The sequence below is a fragment of the Salmo salar genome, chromosome 27 (assembly GCF_965601325.2).
Source record: "Salmo salar chromosome 27, fSalSal1, whole genome shotgun sequence".
Lineage (NCBI taxonomy): Eukaryota > Metazoa > Chordata > Actinopteri > Salmoniformes > Salmonidae > Salmo > Salmo salar.
The window spans coordinates 10,669,964-10,690,000 of record NC_138317.1 but is presented as its reverse complement, the minus strand read 5'-3'; the positions used below and the strand labels follow the sequence as shown (position 1 = coordinate 10,690,000).

At 45.9% G+C, this 20,037-nt stretch overlaps 1 protein-coding gene across 1 annotated transcript in view; it reads right to left on the bottom strand.

The window, feature by feature from the left end:
• LOC106588439 (solute carrier family 2, facilitated glucose transporter member 1) overlaps nucleotides 1–16,483 on the bottom strand; it is a 21,393-nt gene extending 4,910 nt beyond the window's left edge. The window contains exons 1-7 of the mRNA XM_014177444.3: nucleotides 16,005–16,483; nucleotides 15,374–15,560; nucleotides 6,379–6,480; nucleotides 5,916–6,076; nucleotides 4,887–5,127; nucleotides 3,949–4,111; nucleotides 1–116 (exon numbers count right to left, since the gene is read on the bottom strand). The exon at nucleotides 1–116 is cut by the window's left edge and continues 72 nt beyond it. Coding sequence (XP_014032919.1) covers nucleotides 1–116; nucleotides 3,949–4,111; nucleotides 4,887–5,127; nucleotides 5,916–6,076; nucleotides 6,379–6,480; nucleotides 15,374–15,388 — 798 coding nt within the window. The 5' untranslated portion in view covers nucleotides 15,389–15,560; nucleotides 16,005–16,483. The remainder of the gene's footprint in view (nucleotides 117–3,948; nucleotides 4,112–4,886; nucleotides 5,128–5,915; nucleotides 6,077–6,378; nucleotides 6,481–15,373; nucleotides 15,561–16,004) is intronic.
• Nucleotides 16,484–20,037: the final 3,554 nt, after the last annotated feature.

Here is a 20,037-nt window from a genome sequence, read left to right as displayed (position 1 = left end):
GGTGCGGAACAGCTCAGGGATGGTCACTTTCTTCTCCATGGCCATCTTGGAACTCTCCTCCTTCATCTCCTGCATGTCTTTACTCACGTCCTCTGTGCCACGCAGACGCACCAGAGCTGGGGGGAGAAAATGGCAGAGTGAGAGAGCCCGATAGGTTACACTTTAATGTGAAGGACATACAAGTTGTAAAAGGAGAGGATGTATTTGTAAAATCGTTAGGTGTTAAAGAAAATGTTAAAGAAAATATTGAAATACTTTAGGTGCATAAAACCTTCTTTGTTTTGTACAAGATATCCTACAGATATCCTTTTCTTTGAGGACTGAAGTAAGAAATGTAGCGCAAAGCATCTTTAAAGGGCCAGCGTGATCAAAAATGTGATTTCCTGTGTTTTATTTATATTTCCACACTATGAGGTTGGATTAATACTGTGAAATTATGAAAATTATTCATATTTATGTTTATAACCCCCTTGTTCCTCCCAACTGGTAGTCACGGTCTTGTCTCATCACTGCAACTCGCCAACGGGCTTGGGAGAGGTGAAGGTCGAGTCGAGCTTAACCCGGAAACAAGTCGCACCAATGTGTCGGAGGAAACAACGTTCAACTGACAACTGAGGTCAGCTTGCAGGCACTCGGCCCACCACAAGGAGTCACTAGAGCGCAATGGTTCAAGGAAATCCCCCCGCCAAACCGTCTAATTGTGGCCCGCTCGATGGGGCTCCCGGTCACGGAAGGCTGTGACACAGCCTGGGATCGCACCCGAGGCTGTAGTGTCGCCTCAGGACTGCAAAGCAGTGCCTTAGTCAGCAGCACCACTCAGGAGGCCCCTAAATTGTGAAAATTATGATAATGCCCTTTTAGCATAAGAGCTGTTTGAAAAGACCGCCTGAAATTTCAGCCTGTTTTGGTGGGATGGAGTTTTGGCCTGTCTGGTGACATCACCAGGAGGTAAATGAGTTAATAGACCAATAAGAGAGTTTCAAACCTCTATGCCAATAACAGCTCGTTTTAAATTTTTCCTTCTCCACTCAGACCACTCCAAGACAGTCCTTGCAAAATTATTGCTTGAAAAATTGCTCTTTGCCAAGAGGCTATTTTGTTTCTTTTTGACCATTTTAATTTAAAACAATCACAGTAAGATACTTAATTGTCAGACAAAAATGATTTGATAATGAGATAAAAACTGCATTGGACCTTTAAAAACACTAGTTGAGTACATTTTCTAGCAGAACAGACAGCAGCACCAACACTAAAACCGGCCAGCGTTGTAGTTGTTTGTTCAGTAGCTGTCCATGGTCCTGCCAGTTCTTTCATTACGGTACCCATCACATAAAAGACTGACCAAAACAAATGTTCCCTTTTTTATTATCTTATTCACCAAAGCAGTGTGTTTGAAACAAAACAGTGTAAAGGAGATTAGGACATGCACTCAGGTGACCCCCACAGTGTGAAATACTGCAGGGACCGATTTCAAAACCTGCTGTTGGCCTATGCCGTGCGTCAGTCAAGGACTCTTTTCTTGGCTCAACAAGCTTCTGTCTCGCCTGGCCTGTCTAAGCCTGTCACTGTATGCGTTAAATTCATGCCCAGTCAGAGGAAGGGCAATAATGCCACAGGCCTATGTTTGGCATGCACAATTCACATTCAAGGGTATTTAACAGACACTATATGACTAAAAGTATGTGGACACCTGCTCGTCAAACATCTTATTCCAAAATGATGGGCATTAATATGGAGTTGGTCCCCCCTTTACTGTTATAACAGCCTCCACTCTTCTGGGAAGGCTTTCCACTAGATATTGGAACATTGCTGCGGGGACTTGCTTCCATTCAGCCTCAAGAGCATTGGTGAGGTCGGGCACTGATGTTGGGCGATTAGGCCTGGCTCGCAGGTGGCGTTCTAATTCACCCCAAAGGTGTTCGATGGGGTTGACGTCATGTCTCTGTGCAGGCCAGTCATGTTCTTCCACACCGATCTCAACAAACCATTTCGTTATGGACCTCGCTTTGTGCATGGGGGCATTGTCATGCTGAAACAGGAAAGGGCCTTCCCCAAACTGTTGCCACAAAGTTGGGAGCGCAGAAAGGTCTAGAATGTCATTATATGCTGTAGCGTTAAGATTTCCCTTCACTGGAACTAAGGGGCCTAGCCCGAACAATGAAAAAGAACCACTTACCATTATTCCTCCACCAAACTTTACAGTTGGCACTATGCATTCGGGCAGGTAGCGTTCTCCTGGCATCCGCCAAACCCAGATTTGTCCGTCGGACTGCCAGATGATGAAGTGTGATTCATCACTCCAGAGAACGCATTTCCACTGCTCCAGAGTCCAATGGTGGCGAGTTTTACACCACTCCAGCCAACGCTTGGCATTGTGCATGGTGATCTTAGGCTTGTGTGCGGATTCTCGGCCATGAAAACCCATTTCATGAAGCTCCCGACGAAGCTCTGTTGATTTTGCTTCCAGAGTAAGTTTGGAACTCGGTCGTGAGTGTTGCAACGGAGTACAGACGATTTTTATGCACTACGAGCTTCAGCCCTCGGCGGTCCCGTTCTGTGAGCTTGTGTGGCCTACCACTTCACGTCTGAGCCGTTGTTGCTCCTAGACGTTTCTACTTCGCAATAACAACACTTACAGCTGACCAGGGCAGCTCTAGCAGAGAAGAAATTTGACAAACTAACTTGTTGGAAAGGTGGCATCGTATGATGGTGCGACGTTGAAAGTCGCTGAGCTCTTCAGTAAGGCCATTCTACTGCCAAATATGTGTCTATGGAGATGGCTGTCTGCTCGATTTTATACACCTGTCAGCAACGGCTGTGGCTGAAATAGCCGAATCCACTCATTTGAAGGGGTGTCCACATACTTTTGTATATATAGTGTCCAATGAAGGCTTATTAGGTACACCCATATAGTACTTTGCTTCCAAAACAGCCTGAATTCTTCAGGACATGGAAACATTGCTCAATTGTTATCAAGGGACGTAAAGTGTGCCAGGAAAACATTCCCCAAATCAGTATACCACCTCCACTAGCCTGTACCGTTCACACCAGGCAGGATGGGGCCATGGACTCATGCTGCTTACTCCAAATCCTGACTCAACAGGAACCGGGATTCGTCGGACCAGGCAATGGTTTTCCATTCCTCAATTGTCCAGTATTGGTGATCGCAGGCCAACTGTTTTTAGCTGATGAGTGGAACCCGGTGTGGATGTCTGCTGCAATACCCCATCCGTGACAAGGACCAGCGAGTTGTGCATTCCGAGATGAAGCTCTGAACACCGCTGTTGTACTGTGCCGTTATTTGCCTGTCTGTTAGCTTGCACGTTTCTTGCCATTCTCCTCCGACCTTTCATCAACAAGCTGTTATCGCCCACAAGCCGGATGTTTTTTGTTTGTCGCACCAATTCTTGGTAAACCCTGGACACTGTCGTGTCCAAAAAGCATAAAGACCGTTTCTGAGTTACTGAAACCGGCCTGCATGGCACCGACAATCATACCACACTCAAAGCTCCTTAGGTCATTTGTTTTTCCCATTCTAACGTTCAGTGGAATAGTAACTGAATGCTTCCATGCCTGTCTGCCTGCTTTATATAGCAAGCCACTGTCACGTGACTCACTGTCTGTAGGAGCAAACCATTTTCATGAACAGGGTGGTGTACCTAATAGACTGACCACTGAGTGTATGTTTTATTGTGACATACGTATGTTGGTATTGGCGTCTATGTACCACTTGCCAAATTACTACATTTTACTACATTATTTCTCCTCAAATAGATACAATACCAGGTATCAAGCTAAAATAGGAGTATTAAATGAAGCATTTCCATTTATCTTCCTGACCATCCAGAGTAAATGATTGCGTTTGGAGTGTAGCTATAGAATTACTGGAATGTGCAAAGCCCCTCAAACCTCAACAATTTGATGGTTTCTATGGTGTGGAGCACCCACCTTTGCGGGCCTGCTCCTCCTTGTTCTGGTTGATGAGGAGGAAGCGAGGGCTCTCGGGACAAAAGGGCAGCAGGATACACTGCAGCGCGGCCGGGACGACCGTCAGAGCCAGCAGCAGAGGCCACAACTTGTCCGACCCCAGCAGAGACTCCAAGCCAAAGATCTACAACACAGAGAGGTTTAGATAGGATTAACTTTACTACCAGGAATGTTTCATTCCCAGCACCACAGCTTACATGCAAACATCAATGGGATATACTGTACGTTGATGGGATGGGAAGCACTGATGGGATATACACTATGGTTGATAGTATAAACAATACACTAATCCATTGGTGGTATGGAATGGATGAGGCAGTTCTATAAAGGGATTCAAATGGAGAAGGTTTCATGACAGTGTGTGGGAGAAAATGAAGGGGAGGAATATTACTAATTGTATTCTTAGAGCAAGATGTATTCGCCTATTAAAATATAATTTAATCCTCATTAAATAATTACAGTAATTAGCATATAATTAGACAAAGACATTACTCCAATGTTAAGAGGCAAGGGTGCGTGATCAGACGTCAGAATGTCTGCCGGTTACAACTTAATCATATAAGCAGTGGTGTAGTGGAGAGTAAACGCAAGTAAACGTCGTTTACGCACCTTTTTTTATTCAGCATGAGCATTTACCCACCTTTCGCGGGAAAATGCATTGAAAGTATAGGGGCCATAACTTTATTATCGCTAATGGCGATCAGCGTTTACCCAGCAAATTTTTTACCACTACATCACTGCATATAAGAATACTCCCAATACGCACATAAAACATAGTATTCTTATATGGGGACTTTTTTCCCAGCATCACAAGTAGACATATTGTATGGTAATGTAGATGTTAAGACTATTCCTAAGTTAATGGGCAGAAATCAAGATGGCAGCCATCGAGGACTGACCTGAGCCACGAGGATGCCAATCACCACGCCCAGCTGGTGCAAGGTGCCGAAAGCGCCCCGTAGAGGGGTGGGGGACAGCTCCCCCACGTACATGGGTGTAAGGCCGGTGAAGAGGCCGCAGAAGAGGCCGATGACGAGGCGTCCGGCGATGACCATCTCGTAGGAGGAGCAGAGGGTGGAGAAACCCATGAGGAGGCCTCCAATCACAGCCAGGATGTTGACCAGGAACATGGACAATTTCCTTTATCCCAATACCCCGAGACACACACACACACACACACACACACACACACACACACACACACACACACACACACACACACACACACACACACACACACACACACACACACACTCACACACTCACACACACACTCACACACACACACACACACACACACACACACACACACACACACACACACACACACACACACACACAGAGATTGGAGGGTTAAGAGACAACATGTAGAGTAAGAGATAGACAGAGAGAGAGGTTAAGAGGGAGGGAGAGTGAGATGTAGAGGGAAGTAGTGGGAGAAGGAAACAGAGGAATAGTTTAATAGTTTGCAGCGATTCCAATCACACTCCGCTGACTCCTTGGAGACTCATTGGTTCTGACAGCTTAGCAGAGGTAGAAACAGAAATAGACGAAGGAAAGGACCAGAACTGGAGAGTGACTAAATTCACTCCTGAGGAAAACATTCCCAATACTTTTAATAAACCTTATTCACAGCTGATTGTTGTACCATCGACAACGTGTGGATAGCTGATAAATGGTTGTGTCTTTTAAAATCAGTGCAGATGACTGACAATTCACTAGCAATGTTATTCTAAGTATCCTGACTCAAATAATATTATATTGTGTGAAGGTGCACTGGTTTTTAATCTACATGTCAACGTTTTTGGTTTTTGCATTGAGAACTGCACTTGCTACCCTGTTCGGAAATGTTAACGTTAGAAAACAAACAATAGTCAGTGAAAAATGGCACCGGGGTGAAATGGGTGAATACTGGGTGACCCCCTCACCTCCCAAATCTGTCTGCCATCACTCCGACGCTGAAGGAGCCCACCATGCCGCCCACACTAAAGACGGCCACCGAAAAGCTCCACACAATGGTGCACGTTCCTGGTTTGATGGGCTCGCCATACCTCTCCACCCACGTGTTGTTGAAGAACGCCCGCAGTTTCTAAACAGGCGAGGGGGAGAAAGAGAGAGAGGGAGAGAGAGGGAGAGAAAAGAAGAGGGAGAGAGAGAGAGCGAGCGAGTGAGAGAGAGAGAGAATGATTAGAGAGATAAAGCGTTATCAAGATACTATCTCTTGATTTAACGCTTGATGAAGCGCAGTGTAATAGTACAATATCCACAGGCAACGATGGAAAGTGATTAAACATAACGTAAACATAACGTAAACATAACGTACAGTTGAACAAAACCAAAGCCCACACATGCTTTCACTGCTATAAGAAAACACAAGATAAACCTACAAACCTGCTCCGGTGCATTAATGACCCCTGTGTTGTAGCCAAACTGCAGCGAGCCAATGACTGCAGTGGCCAGGGAGAAAAGGAGGTACCCTGTCACCTGCTTTTTCTGTTAGAGACAGAGTGGGGAGAGTGTATGTTATCAGGGGATTATGCACAGTACATTCGGATCAAGGAGCCCCTACAGTGTAAAACTAAAACTCTGTCAGAGGCATTAATGCTGTTGTACATGCACTGTCTGGGAATGACATCATACAGTTAAAGGTTAAGCTATTCTAAATGTCTCTGGCCCGGGGTGTCAAACCCAAGTCATCTGCAGCCTACGTGACTTCATACAGCATTAGCTCGCTGAGGTAAAGCCTAAACTTCCTGAAGTCTCAGACAAGTTTACACATGTTTACTGAACCACCTTTATTCTTCTCTTGACCTGTACCACCACTGAATATTTCATTATTTATTCAATATTTTGCAGGATGAAATCTCTTGTGTCCAAATGAAAAAAATATTTAAAACAAATTATACTTAGTAGCAAGAGTAATATGTCAACTATTGTCTAATAATAATAACCATGAGATAACAACAATAAAAACATATATTGACAACATCAACAAGTTGTTGTACAACTACTAATAGGCTTACAACTAATACAAACTACTGCTAAAACTACTAATACAACTAAGTACCTATAATATATACATACAGACAGGTATATATTTACAAATATATTCACATGGTGATGTTTTTATTAGTTAAAAACACAAACAGTTTGTTCTTAACATTTGAAAAATAACTTTCTTAAATTCACTGTGGGATTTTAATGCCCTGATTTCTATAGGTAAAGTATTTCAGTCAGTTGGGCCTTTGTATCTGAAAGATCTTACTCCAATCTCAGGATGTACCCTTGGCCCTGGCCATAGAGAGGGGTTTTTGTTCTTTATTTTGGTTAGGCCAGGGTGTTACATTGGGTGGGCGTTCTATGTTCATTTTTCTGTTTTTGTATTTCTTTGTTTTGGGCCCTGTGTGGCTCCCAATCAGGCACAGCTGTAGTTCGTTGTTGCTGATTGGGAGTCACACATAAGTAGCCTGTTTTTCCTTTGGATTTTGTGGGTGATTGTTTTCTGTTTCTGTCTAGTGCTTTCTGTTGAGAGTTTTTCCTGACAGGACTGTTTTGCTGTCTTTGGTTTATTTTTGTAAAGTGTTCTCCTTTTTTCATTAAATATCAAGATGAACACACATCCTCCGCTGCACCTTGGTTTTATTACGACAACAGCCCTTACAGAATCACCCACCAAGAAACGGACCAAGCAGCGGAGGAAGGAGAGGCACCAGGAGAGGAGCTATTGGGAGTTGTGGAATTGGGAGAAATTGCTGGACGGTAAAGGACCATGGGCTCAAGCTGGGGAGTATCGCCGCCCGCAGTGGGAGATCGAGGCGGCGATAGCTGAGAGGCGCTGGTATGAAGCGAGGGAGCGCAGCAGACACGAGAGGCAGCCCCCCCAAAACATTTTTTGGGGGGCACACGGGGAGATTGGCGGAGTCAGGCAGCAGACCTGAGCCAACTCCCCGTGCTTACCGGAAGCAGCGTGGTACTGGTAAGGCACCGTGTTATGCTGTGAAGCACACGGTGTCTCCAGTGCGCGTTCATAGCCTGGTGCGCTATAGGCCAGCCCCCCGCAAGTGCCATGGCATCGAGGCATCGAGCCAGGACGGATTGTGCCAGCTCAGCACGTCTGGTCTCCAGTGCGCCTTTTCGGTCCAGGTTATCCTGCACCGGCTCTGCGCACTGTGTCTCCAGGGCGCTGGGAGGGCCCAGTTCGCCCAATGCCTGCGCTCTGCCCGTGCCGGGCCAAAGTGGGCATTCAGCCTGGAGTGTGGGTAAAGAGCCTACATACCAGAACTCCAGTGCTCCCCCACAGCCCGGTTTATCCTGTGCCTCCTCCTCGGACCAGGCCTCCAGGGGGTCTCCCCATCCTGGTCAGTCCTGTTCCTCCTCCACGGACCAGGCCTCCAGGGGGTCTCCCCATCCTGGTCAGTCCTGTACCTACTCCACGGACAAGGCCTCCAGTGGGTCTCCCCATCCTGGTCAGTCCTGTGCCTCCTCCACGGACCAGGCCTCCAGTGGGTCTCCCCAGCCTGGTGAGTCCAGTGCCTGCGCCCAGAGCCAGGCCTCCTTCATGTCTCCCGCCAGAGCCACCCGCCAGTCCGGAGCCACCAGAGCCGCCCGCCAGTCCGGAGCCGCCAGAGCCGCCCGCCAGTCCGGATCTGCCAGAGCCGCCCGCCAGTCCGGAGCCACCAGAGCCGCCAGAGCCGCCCGCCAGTCCGGAGCCGCCAGAGCCGCCCGCCAGTCCGGAGCCGCCAGAGCCCCCCGCCAGTCCAGAGCCGCCAGAGCCGCCCGCCAGTCTCGGGCCGCCAGAGCCGCCAGAGCCGCCAGAGCCGCCAGAGCCGCCAGAGCCGCCCGCCTGTCCTGGGCCGCCAGAGCCGCCCGCCTGTCCGGAGCCGCCAGAGCAACCCGCCTGTCCGGAGCCGCCAGAGCCGCCCGCCTGTCCGGAGCCGCCAGAGCCGCCCGCCTGTCCTGGGCCGCCAGAGCCGCCCGCCAGTCCGGAGCCACCAGAGCCGCCAGAGCCGCCCGCCAGTCCGGAGCCGCCAGAGCCGCCCGCCTGTCCGGAGCCGCCAGAGCAGCCCCCCAGCCTGGTGAGTCCTGTGCCTGTGCCCAGGGCCAGGCCTCCTTCATGTCTCCCCAGCCTGGTGAATCCTGGGTCAGTGCCGCCGGGCACAGCCAGGGTCGCCCGTCAGCCGGGCGCAACCAGAATCGCCCGCCAGCCGGGCGCAGCCAGGGTCGCCCGCCAACCGGGCGCAGCCACGGTCGAGCGCCAGCCGGGCACAGCCAGGGTCGCCCGCCTGCCGGGCGCAACCAGAATCGCCAGCCGGGCGCAGTCAGGGTCGCCCACCAGTCCTCCGGCGCGGCCAGGGGCGCCACCTAAGTGGGCGACGCCGAGGGTGGAGCGGAGGCCACGTCCCGCACCTGAGCCGCCGCGTAAGAAGGTCCACCCGGACCCTCCCCTTCAGAGTCAGGTTTTGCGGCCGGAGTCCGCACCTTTGGGGGGGGGGTACTGTAACGCCCTGGCCATAGAGAGGGGTTTTTGTTCTTTATTTTGGTTAGGCCAGGGTGTTACATTGGGTGGGCGTTCTATATTCATTTTTCTATGTTTTTGTATTTCTTCGTTTTGGGCCGTGTGTGGCTCCTTTGGGTTTTTGTGGGGGATTGTTTTCTGTTTCTGTCTAGTGCTTTCTGTTGAGAGTTTTTCCTGACAGGACTGTTTTGCTGTCTTTGGTTAATTTTTGTATAGTGTTCTCCTTTTTTCATTAAATATCAAGATGAACACACATCCTCCGCTGCACCTTGGTTTTATTACGACGACAGCCCTTACAATTGCTGCTGTTGTCGAAAGGAGCAGTGCGAGTCTTGTGAAGTTAGGTGTTCCTATACAGGGACATTTAAGTTGATACATCTAAAAATAAAGTGGTACCAATGCAGTTGTCTTCTGTTTGTGAGTGGCAGACCATTTATTGTAATGATGTCTTAAAATGGCATCCAAGAATGAATCTGCAAAGATGGTTATAAATGACATCTAATTCACAAAGTAAGGTCTTGGGGGTGTTTTGATAGATAATGTCACCAGAGTCTAGGATAGGAAGCAGCAGTTGGGCTAACTAAAGTCTTTCTAATGGATACAGTAAATCACGCTTATTGTTAACTGTTTTTCCAATATAATCAATATGCTTTCAAAATGATAATTCAGATATTTCAACACTTTCAAGCATTGTTCCATGAATTTTGAAATTGTCAGCTGTGGAGTTTATTCTTTGCTGTGTACCAAACAGCATGATATAGGACTTTGTTTGATTTAAAACCAAATTATTTGCAAGAAACCATTTTTGTAAAGTGGTAAAATCATTTTGGAGAGTCGCTTTTATCTGCAAAATTTTTGAACCTGATGTATAGAGCACTGTATCATCAGCGAATCAGTGAACATGTGTATTCTGAAAAATTTGAATGAATATAGAGAAAATAAGGGGGGGGGGGGTCAATACTGAGCCTTGAGGTACACCTATACTGAGTACAAGAAGTTGTGATTTGTGTCCTATGAAAACACATTATTTTACACTGCTCAAAAAAATAAAGGGAACACTAAAATAACACATCCTAGATCTGAATGAATGAAATAATCTTCTTAAATACTTTTTTCTTTACATAGTTGAATGTGCTGATAACAAAAACACACAAAAATAATCAATGGAAATCCAATTTATCAACCCATGGAGGTTTGGATTTGGAGTCACACTCAAATTAAAGTGGAAAACCACACTACAGGCTGATCCAACTTTGATGTAATGTCCTTAAAACAAGTCAAAATGAGGCTCAGTAGTGTGTGTGGCCTCCACGTGCCTGTATGACCTCCCTACAACGCCTGGGCATGCTCCTGATGAGGTGGCGGATGGTCTCCTGAGGGATCTCCTTCCAGACCTGGACTAAAGCATCCGCCAACTCCTGGACAGTCTGTGGTGCAACGTGGCGTTGCTGGATGGAGCGAGACATGATGTCCCAGATGTGCTCAATTGGATTCAGGTCTGGGGAACGGGCGGGCCAGTCCATAGCATCAATGCCTTCCTCTTGCAGGAAGTGCTGATACACTCCAGCCACATGAGGTCTAGCATTGTCTTGCATTAGGAGGAACCCAGGGCCAACCGCACCAGCATATGGTCTCACAAGGGGTCTGAGGATCTCATCTCGGTATTTAATGGCAGTCAGGCTACCTCTGGCGAGCACATGGAGGGCTGTGCGGCCCCCCAAGGAAATGCCACCCCACACCATAACTGACCCACCGCCAAACCGGTCATGCTGGAGGATGTTGCAGGCAGCAGAACGTTCTCCACGGCGTCTCCAGACTCTGTCACGTCTGTCACATGTGCTCAGTGTGAACCTGCTTCCATCTGTGAAGAGCACAGGGCGCCAGTGGCGAATTTTCCAATCTTGGTGTTCTCTGGCAAATGCCAAACGTCCTGCACGGTGTTGGGCTGTAAGCACAACCCCCACCTGTGGACGTCGGGCCCTCATACCACCCTCATGGAGTCTGTTTCTGACCGTTTGAGCAGACACATGCACATTTGTGGCCTGCTGGAGGTCATTTTCAGGGCTCTGGCAGTGCTCCTCCTGCTCCTCCTTGCACAAAGGCGGAGGTAGCGGTCCTGCTGCTGGGTTGTTGCCCTCCTACGGCCTCCTCCACGTCTCCTGATGTACTGGCCTGTCTCCTGGTAGCGCCTCCATGCTCTGGACACTACGCTGACAGACACAACAAACCTTCTTGCCACAGCTCGCATTGATGTGCCATCCTGGATGAGCTGCACTACCTGAGCCACTTGTGTGGGTTGTAGACTCCGTCTCATGCTACCACTAGAGTGAAAGCACCGCCAGCATTCAAAAGTGACCAAAACATCAGCCAGGAAGCATAGGAACTGAGAAGTGGTCTGTGGTCCCCACCTGCTGAACCACTCCTTTATTGGGGGTGTCTTGCTAATTGCCTATAATTTCCACCTGTTGTCTATTCCATTTGCACAACAGCATGTGAAATGTATTGTCAATCAGTGTTGCTTCCTAAGTGGACAGTTTGATTTCACAGAAGTGTGATTGACTTGGAGTTACATTGTGTTGTTTAAGTGTTCCCTTTATTTTTTTGAGCAGTATATATTGCTAAGATACAGTTTAGTGATCTGTTAGTGAAACCGATGTTTAAAGTTTTCCTGGTGAAATAGAATGATTGACTGAATCAAATGCTTTTGTAAAATCAGCAAAGATGGCAACAGTTCGTTTGCCTTGGTCAGATGAAGAATTGATATCATTAGTAAGTTTCACTAATTCTGTAGTAGCAGAATGGTTGGGTCTAAAGCCAGATTGGAAGGGTGAAATTGGGAATATATTAATTTCTCAAAGATTTTTGCTATTGAACAGATATTACTGATATAGGTCTATAGTTATTTGGGTCTAAGGAGTTTCCACCTTTATGAAGAGGGCTCACTCGGGGACATTTCTATACAAAAGGTATTTCACCAGTCTTTCACCACACTTTTTCTCCATCCCTAGCAAACACAGCTGATTAATCAAATTGCATTCTAAACTGAAGATCTTGATTAGGTGATTATTGGAGTCAGGTATGTTCACTGGGGCTGGGTCAAAACTGTGACACCAATCAGGCCCTCGAGGACTGGAGTTGCCCACCCCTGTTAGAGTATACATTATAACATCAGCAGACCACTTTATAGCCTTATGCAGATACATAAGGGTACATGCAGGATACCAAAATGTTCTGGAAGGCGTTCTGCACCCTCATTGGGTCGTCGGCCAGGCTGTCCTTTGCGTTCAATGGGCAGTTGGAGCGAGCCAACCAGGCCCTTGAGACAACTCTACGCTGCCTGATCTCCGCCAACCCCACCACCTGGAGCCAGCAGCTTGTGTGGGTGGAATACGCATGCAACACCCTTCCCTGTTCTGCCACGGGCCATTCGCCCTGGTGTTCCCTGGTGTATCAGCCCCCGCTCTTCTCCGAGCAGGAGGAAGAGGTCGGCGTACCTTCTGCCCAGATGTTTGTACGCCGCTGTCGTCGTACCTGGAGGACAAGCGGATCGCCATCGGACCCTGGCTCCTTGGTATCGTCTCTGACAGAAGGTATGGCTATCCACCCGGGATCTGCACCTCCGGGTGGAATCCCGCAAACTCTATCCCCCGTTAATTGGCCCGTTTTCCATCTCTAAACTGATTAGTCCCTCTGCTGTTCATCTTCTGCTGCCTGGTACCCTTCGTATACACCCCAGCTTTCATGTGTCCCGAGTTAAACCTATTTCTCACAGCCCTTTGTCTTCCCTTCATACCTGATAAAAATGTTCTTGGCATCAGTATAATTTATTTGATCTTTACATCACCTTACATCTAACTATAGTTGAATGATGCAATTCTGGTCCATTATAAACACTGCCTTTCCATCTCTTCTCCTACTCATTACCATTTGTCATATTTCCAAAATGGTGGTATATATTTGCTGTGTTTGTACCTCTCTGTTTTGACGGGAAGGTCTCCCAAAGTGATGGTGGCTCCATTAAATAGTGGAACTGTTTTCACAAAAGCCATACAAATCACTAACAGACATCCCAAGGAAAAACAGGAACTGAAGTAGGCAGGGATGCATCACAAGGCAAAGTGTGTGTCCGCAAAACGTACACTGTGACAGTCTGTGGTATTTTAACACACTCTAAACAAAGAGGAGCAATACACCATAGCTCCCACCATACCCGCTCCCCCCTCTCTCTCTCTCTCTCTCTTCCCTCCCCCTATCACTCTGTTTATATACTGAAGTGCACCTTCTACCACTCCCCATCTCCCTTCTTCTCTTACCCTAACCCCCCTCGCTGCCTGTCAAGTCCCAATTACTCAGTAGAAACAAGCAGCCATGAAATGCATTCAAAACAGTGAACTAATCTGTAAAATTCTCTTGATTAGTACAATAATTTGATCAATATTGAATGTGTCATTTTAAAAGAACACCCAAGTCATGAAATAAGATTAGAGTTGAGAGAGTTTTAAAATAAGACTGTGGTAAAAGAGCTCTTCAAATGCTGGGTGTTCATTCCACGATTACGCACCGTCATACTGTAACGCCCTGGCCATAGAGAGGGGTTTTTGTTCTTTATTTTGGTTAGGCCAGGGTGTTACATTGGGTGGGCGTTCTATGTTCGTTTTCTAGGTTTTTTGTATTTCTTTGTTTTGGGCCGTGTGTGGCTCCCAATCAGGCACAGCTGAAGTTCGTTGTTGCTGATTGGGAGTCACACATAAGGAGCATGTTTTTCCTTTGGGTTTTGTGGGTAATTGTTTCTGTTAGTGTTTTGCACCTGACAGGACTGTTTGGCTGTCAGTTTTCTCGTTTTGTTTTGTATAGTGTTCTTTCTGCTATTAAATATTCAATGATGAACACTAACTCCGCTGCACCTTGGTCAACTCTCTCTCCCGACAGCCATTACACATACCTCAGTTATGTTTACAATGCAACTCCGTGCTATTAGCCTAGAAATAGGGTTGTTTGCAAAGTGAGCAAACGCTCAGTTAAAAAATAAGCATGCTACAGGGCTGTAGTCCTTTTCAGAGTCACAGAAGTGGAACTTATCCATCTGATCTGAGTGAGCTGTACACTCTGATTCTGTCTCAGGGCTTCATCTCTCTGTCCCTCTTTTTGTTCCCCTCCCTTTCTTTCTAATGATATAATACACTACTTCTTCCACAGCCCCCTCCCAGACTGCATCTCTTTCACCCTCCCTGTTTCTAAGGATGCACACATGGCTTCTTCCATAGCCCCCTTCATCCAAGAGAATCTGTCTCTTCCTCGTTGTCATAACAACTGCCTGGAGGTGATGGTTAAATTGGCACTTGCTAAAATAGACCAAAAACACACAGCGATAAAACATGGCATTGCTGGTCCTTGCACCAATGCATTGTTGAAGGGGAAATACCTCTCTCTCTCTCTCTCTCTCTCTCTCTCTCAACTAAATTAAATGACATCCATTTTGCATTATAGAAAAGGCATAACAAAACAACAACAAAAAGCTATTTCTGGACCCTATAATTCATAGAACAGTAAACTGTCCAATTCTATCACTGGTTCGCTCATGGAAACTCAGCATAGAACATGAGGATGACTCACTGATATACAGCATCAGACAGTACAACACCCACCACTATGAAGTGGGTTTTGAACAGTCACATGACATTCTGACTGCATGCAACAGAATTGGAAATAATTTGGTGGATTGTACTCATAAAAAGGTTAAGGGACCTTTTGAGGGGCCACACATTGTATGGTCAAAGTATAGTATAGCTGACTAGTGCTTGGTCGGCATATAGTAACAGCAGCAAAGGCTACTATTATGTCCACCTTATTATATTAGGGAGCAGCACCTACCTCCTCCTCCACCATGTTCAGTGCGATATTCAATAACAAAAAGCAGCTCTTGATGAGAAGTTGACAAACAGGACAGGAGGACAAGAGAAAAGATCTTCAGGTGGAAAAGGCTTGCGGAACCGCCCAGTCTTCCAAGCTGCAGCTTCAGAAATAAGGAACTGATACGTCGCTGTCCTTGGTGCTGAAACTGATCACAAGTAGAACAACAACGTTGCCCTGCTGCTTGTACGAATTCATCTCAAGTAGCCCTAAAATAACATTGTTTTATCATTTCATGTCTGACTAGCTTACTTCATAACATCTTCATAGATAGCAATGTTTTCAATCGTTTACGATTCCATTCAATTTGTTTATTTTATGTCCAGTTGTTAGGCTACATTGTTACAATGCATAAAAGACAATAATGAATCCGATAGCAGCAAACAATATACCTCGCTTAAAAATCACTATAAAATGCAAAAAAGACACTTGGCGGTCAAACGGAGCCATTACCACACGATGCCGGGTGCCTTCTTAACGGGCAAACAAGCACTACACTTGACCTACTATCAATCCTTCATACGGACGATTTGTCAACAATGCCCTACATATGTTATACAATAGTATAAATCAAGCAATTTGCGCAATTCACCTGTCGTGACCAGACGTGCTATTCCTCTCTCACCCTTAACGATTCCACTGGCACCAATGCGGCACTTTAAAAACAGCCTCTTGAAAATGTCTACGTTATTCGTTTCCTATAGCTCAGGTTCGTGGAGTGGATGCGCGACAATCCGCACGTTCCCCTTTGACAATAGCCCAGCTTCCATCAACCTAGGAAAAACGAGGTGCTCTCTGCGTAACCAACCTCCTTTCTGATTTATCGGTGACTCGCTATTTTGCATCACATCTCGTGACAGCTATGCCTTCACGGGCAAAGGCGTGATTCTCCAATTATGGTGGTGATGGTGAACCAGCGTTGTTTTAGTTGTTGGGGATGTAGCGGTCCCCGGGTAGAACCAGTGGATTCAGTGTCCTCCCCATGATGCTCTGCGAAGTCGACCTTGAGAGTGATCAGCTGATGTATGCTGCTGCAGCTACCCGTGTACCAAAGCAACGCATCACGCGCCTGTCACCGAACGCTATACGGATAGTAAATCCATCCATTTGGATGCGCTTTCGTGCGACCTATTCCTCCTTCTAATATTTGTTTAAATGGATTAAGTTGTAACATAGGCCAGTTCGACAATAAGGTTTATAGACATATGCTGAATAAATTGACTCCCGTATCTTGTTCTCAAGCATAATTTGTAAGAGCTAGTGGGTCTGAAACGAAATAACTGTATTGGGTTTTACATCACATGGCTGTCAGTAATCTGTGACCCAGTGTGAGGAAAATAACAGAGTAGCCCATGCCTCAGGGTTATTCAGTCAACATGTACAAGCAGAATGAAACAAATATTGTTCATAAGTGTTTACATTGTTAACTTGTAGGCTTTGTTCCCAAATAAAGAGCAAACCTCTTAGTAATTATGCAGACCATAGGCCAAAATAAATGCGCCCTTACACAGTGCCCCATTATTCTCAATATAAAAGAAGGCCTACAATATTATGGCCAATACAGGCCAAAAAGACTTTTGACATGTGTGTTGGAGTAACATGGCACAAACAGTTGATGTTGCAGCATCAATGTCAATTGAATTTGATGGTACTGGCCCAGGTTGTGTCCTTTCATCATCCTGGTCATTTAATAAAGGTTGAGCCCAGTGGCGGTTCAAGATTGTGTGGCTCCCTGGTCGAACCCCTCCCCCTTCAGCGACCCCAACAAACAAAAGAAAAGCCCCATTCTGCACTGTCATTTATATTCAGACATTTGGAACAACACAAATAAATAATCTTAACATTTAAAACGATATAAATATACAAATATATACAAAAATAAGACTCATAAATATCAAAAAGAAGTAACAAAGACAAATAGAAACGAATTTGTGCTGATTTGGCACTCCAGCATCAATACATTACCCATCACCCCACACTGTCAACCACGAGTCAAGACTAAACCAATTCACCTTGGTGGTGTGCAGACTGGTTTTATATTATTCTTAACGATTTCGCACAAACCAGAAGAAAATGCAACAATATGTCTGTGAAACTATATATTCACAGTATTATGAATGAATTGTGGTTTATTTGGTAGCATTTGATCGTGTGACTGATTTTACTAATTGCATTAGTATTGTACAAAGTTAGATGTGCGCTATTTGATAGATTCCCCCGCTCCCCCTACCTCAGGCTTCCAGTGGGGAGACCTGAAGTCAACCTACCCCCGCTCCCCTCCCCATCTCGTACTTCTGAGTGGAAGACCTTCCCAGGCAGTAGCCTGCCTAGCTCACAAACTAGAATCAGGGCGCCCACTCCGACAAGGTTAATTGACCCACAGTCCCACATGGTGACATGATATCATTGACGTGACGTGCAAATGAGCAATAGAAAACCGATCGCGCAAATGTCACGGTTCCACATTTTTTTGGTGTGGGCGCCCCGTGCCGCCCCCGGCAAGATGCCGCCCCTGGCGGCTGCCCATGTCGCCTATACCTAAAACCACCGCTGGTTGTGCTTGTATTTAGTCTCTGACCACTTTTCTTTTGTAATTGACCCTTTCCTCATTGCAATTCCTTTCCTACAACCCTCATGGTCAGTTGCATCATTTAGGGATTTTATTTAATTTTATTGTTCTAACAACTTCATTTTGTAGTTTCTGTTGAACACATATTTTTTAGCAATGCACATGCCAATCAATGTTCAACCATAGGCCCACATAGGCCTGAATACACTGTTTTCAACCCATGCTATGATGGGTTAGTGGAAGAAAATAGTGGTATCCTTTAGAATGTCTTTAACAGGTTGGGACAGATGCTGGTGGGAGGAGCTATAGGATTATGGGCTGATTATACTGTCTAGAATGGAATAAATGGAAAATAGTCAAACGTGTGGTTTCCATATGTTTGATGTGTTCACCGGGTTGTGGATAGCAGTGGAGGCTCCTCAGAGGAGGAAGGGGAGGACCATCCTCCTCAGTGATTTTCAGAATATAAAAATTGGTAAACATTAAAAAAGTTATCCATTTTAGATAAAACTATACTAAATATTATCACGTCACCAAATAACTGATTAAAACACACTATTTTGCATTGAAGGTCTACAGTAGCCTCAACAGCACTCTGTGGGTAGCACCTCAAATTTTTCGCTCAACCTTTGTGCCCCTATGTTGTGAACTTTTGTGAAGGAAATTTTACTGTGTGAAGAAACAGTCTTGAAAATGTTCATCTTGTCTTTGATTTCATAAACAATCCTTGGTTCCTGCCTTTGCCAGGTGAAGGTATGGGGGGGGGGGCGTCATGACCTCCTCCCAAGGACCATCTGGCAGAACGCCCAGAATATGTTCTTTAAGTTAAGATAGGAGATGGTGCCAGACATATGTAGGAAGCAACTCTATGAACTATGCCTATGTAACGTGTCTGTAACCAAGGGAACTAACAGGACTGCCCCGGTGGAGCTCCTGATCGACATGTGTACTTGGTGCAATGAGTTGGTTGGAACCTCTCCAGAGCGTTGACAAATATTCATTTAAGATTGACTTCGAGTGTCCCTGTATAAGAATTTCAACGACAATTTAATTCGTAGGCTAGGTTGTAGCAACCTCATGATGGGTATAGGGAAAATTAGAGTATCATGTAGTAGCCTAAACCTATCCATGTTACATTAAACTGGGTGTTACATTACATTAATGTTACATTAAACAGGACTACTCAGGGATGAAGTGGCTGAGGCTTATTCATTCTTCTTACGTAGTATAGTACATCCAGGACTACTCAGGGATGAAGAGAGAATGTGAACAACCCACATAGTACAATGACACCTGGTGACCAACCATGTGAGAGTACGTAGACTAGAAATCAATTGGCAAAAATGATGCTATAGATGTTGGTCCCAGAAGTAGAGTATGTATATCTATATTCATGACATTCTTCAATGAGAACTATCTTCTGTTACCAGTCTTAGCTCTTTTGTGAATGTCAGCAATTCTTTTATTCTCTTGTACCTTTTTAATACACAGACCTATCCTGTCTAGTGGATTGATTTAATGGAACTGTCCAACACTAAACCACCAAAGTCAACATGACCAAATATCATCATAACATTAAATATTTATTCGTCATTTTTACAGAAACATCCAAATGCTTGACAGAGACATTAAGATGTGCATAAGGGAAGTCGGGGGAATGGGCGCGAGATCAGTGGAAGAGGTCATGGAATGTGTCCATTTAGATTTTTCCGGGGAAACTTCCAGCTTCAATCTGATCATCCCATTTTGCCAAATGGAGAGAGAGAAACTCAGTAAATGTCCCGTGGTAGACAACACAATGACAGATAAAATATGACAATTGAGAAGGGAAGAGGGGGAGTTCATCTTGAAATTTGTGACCAGCCACAGCACCTTTAACTTTCCATTAACAAGCAAGTTTTTTTAGAACTGATGACTGGCACCACTGATTTGAATAGAAGTCTCTTCAGCGGGTACATGATTGAAAGCGAATATACACTAGAGTGTTCAAAGCTAACTGTAAGGCAGTATGGTGCAGAGAGAACATGTGAACGAGGGAGACGGACTCAGCTCAACG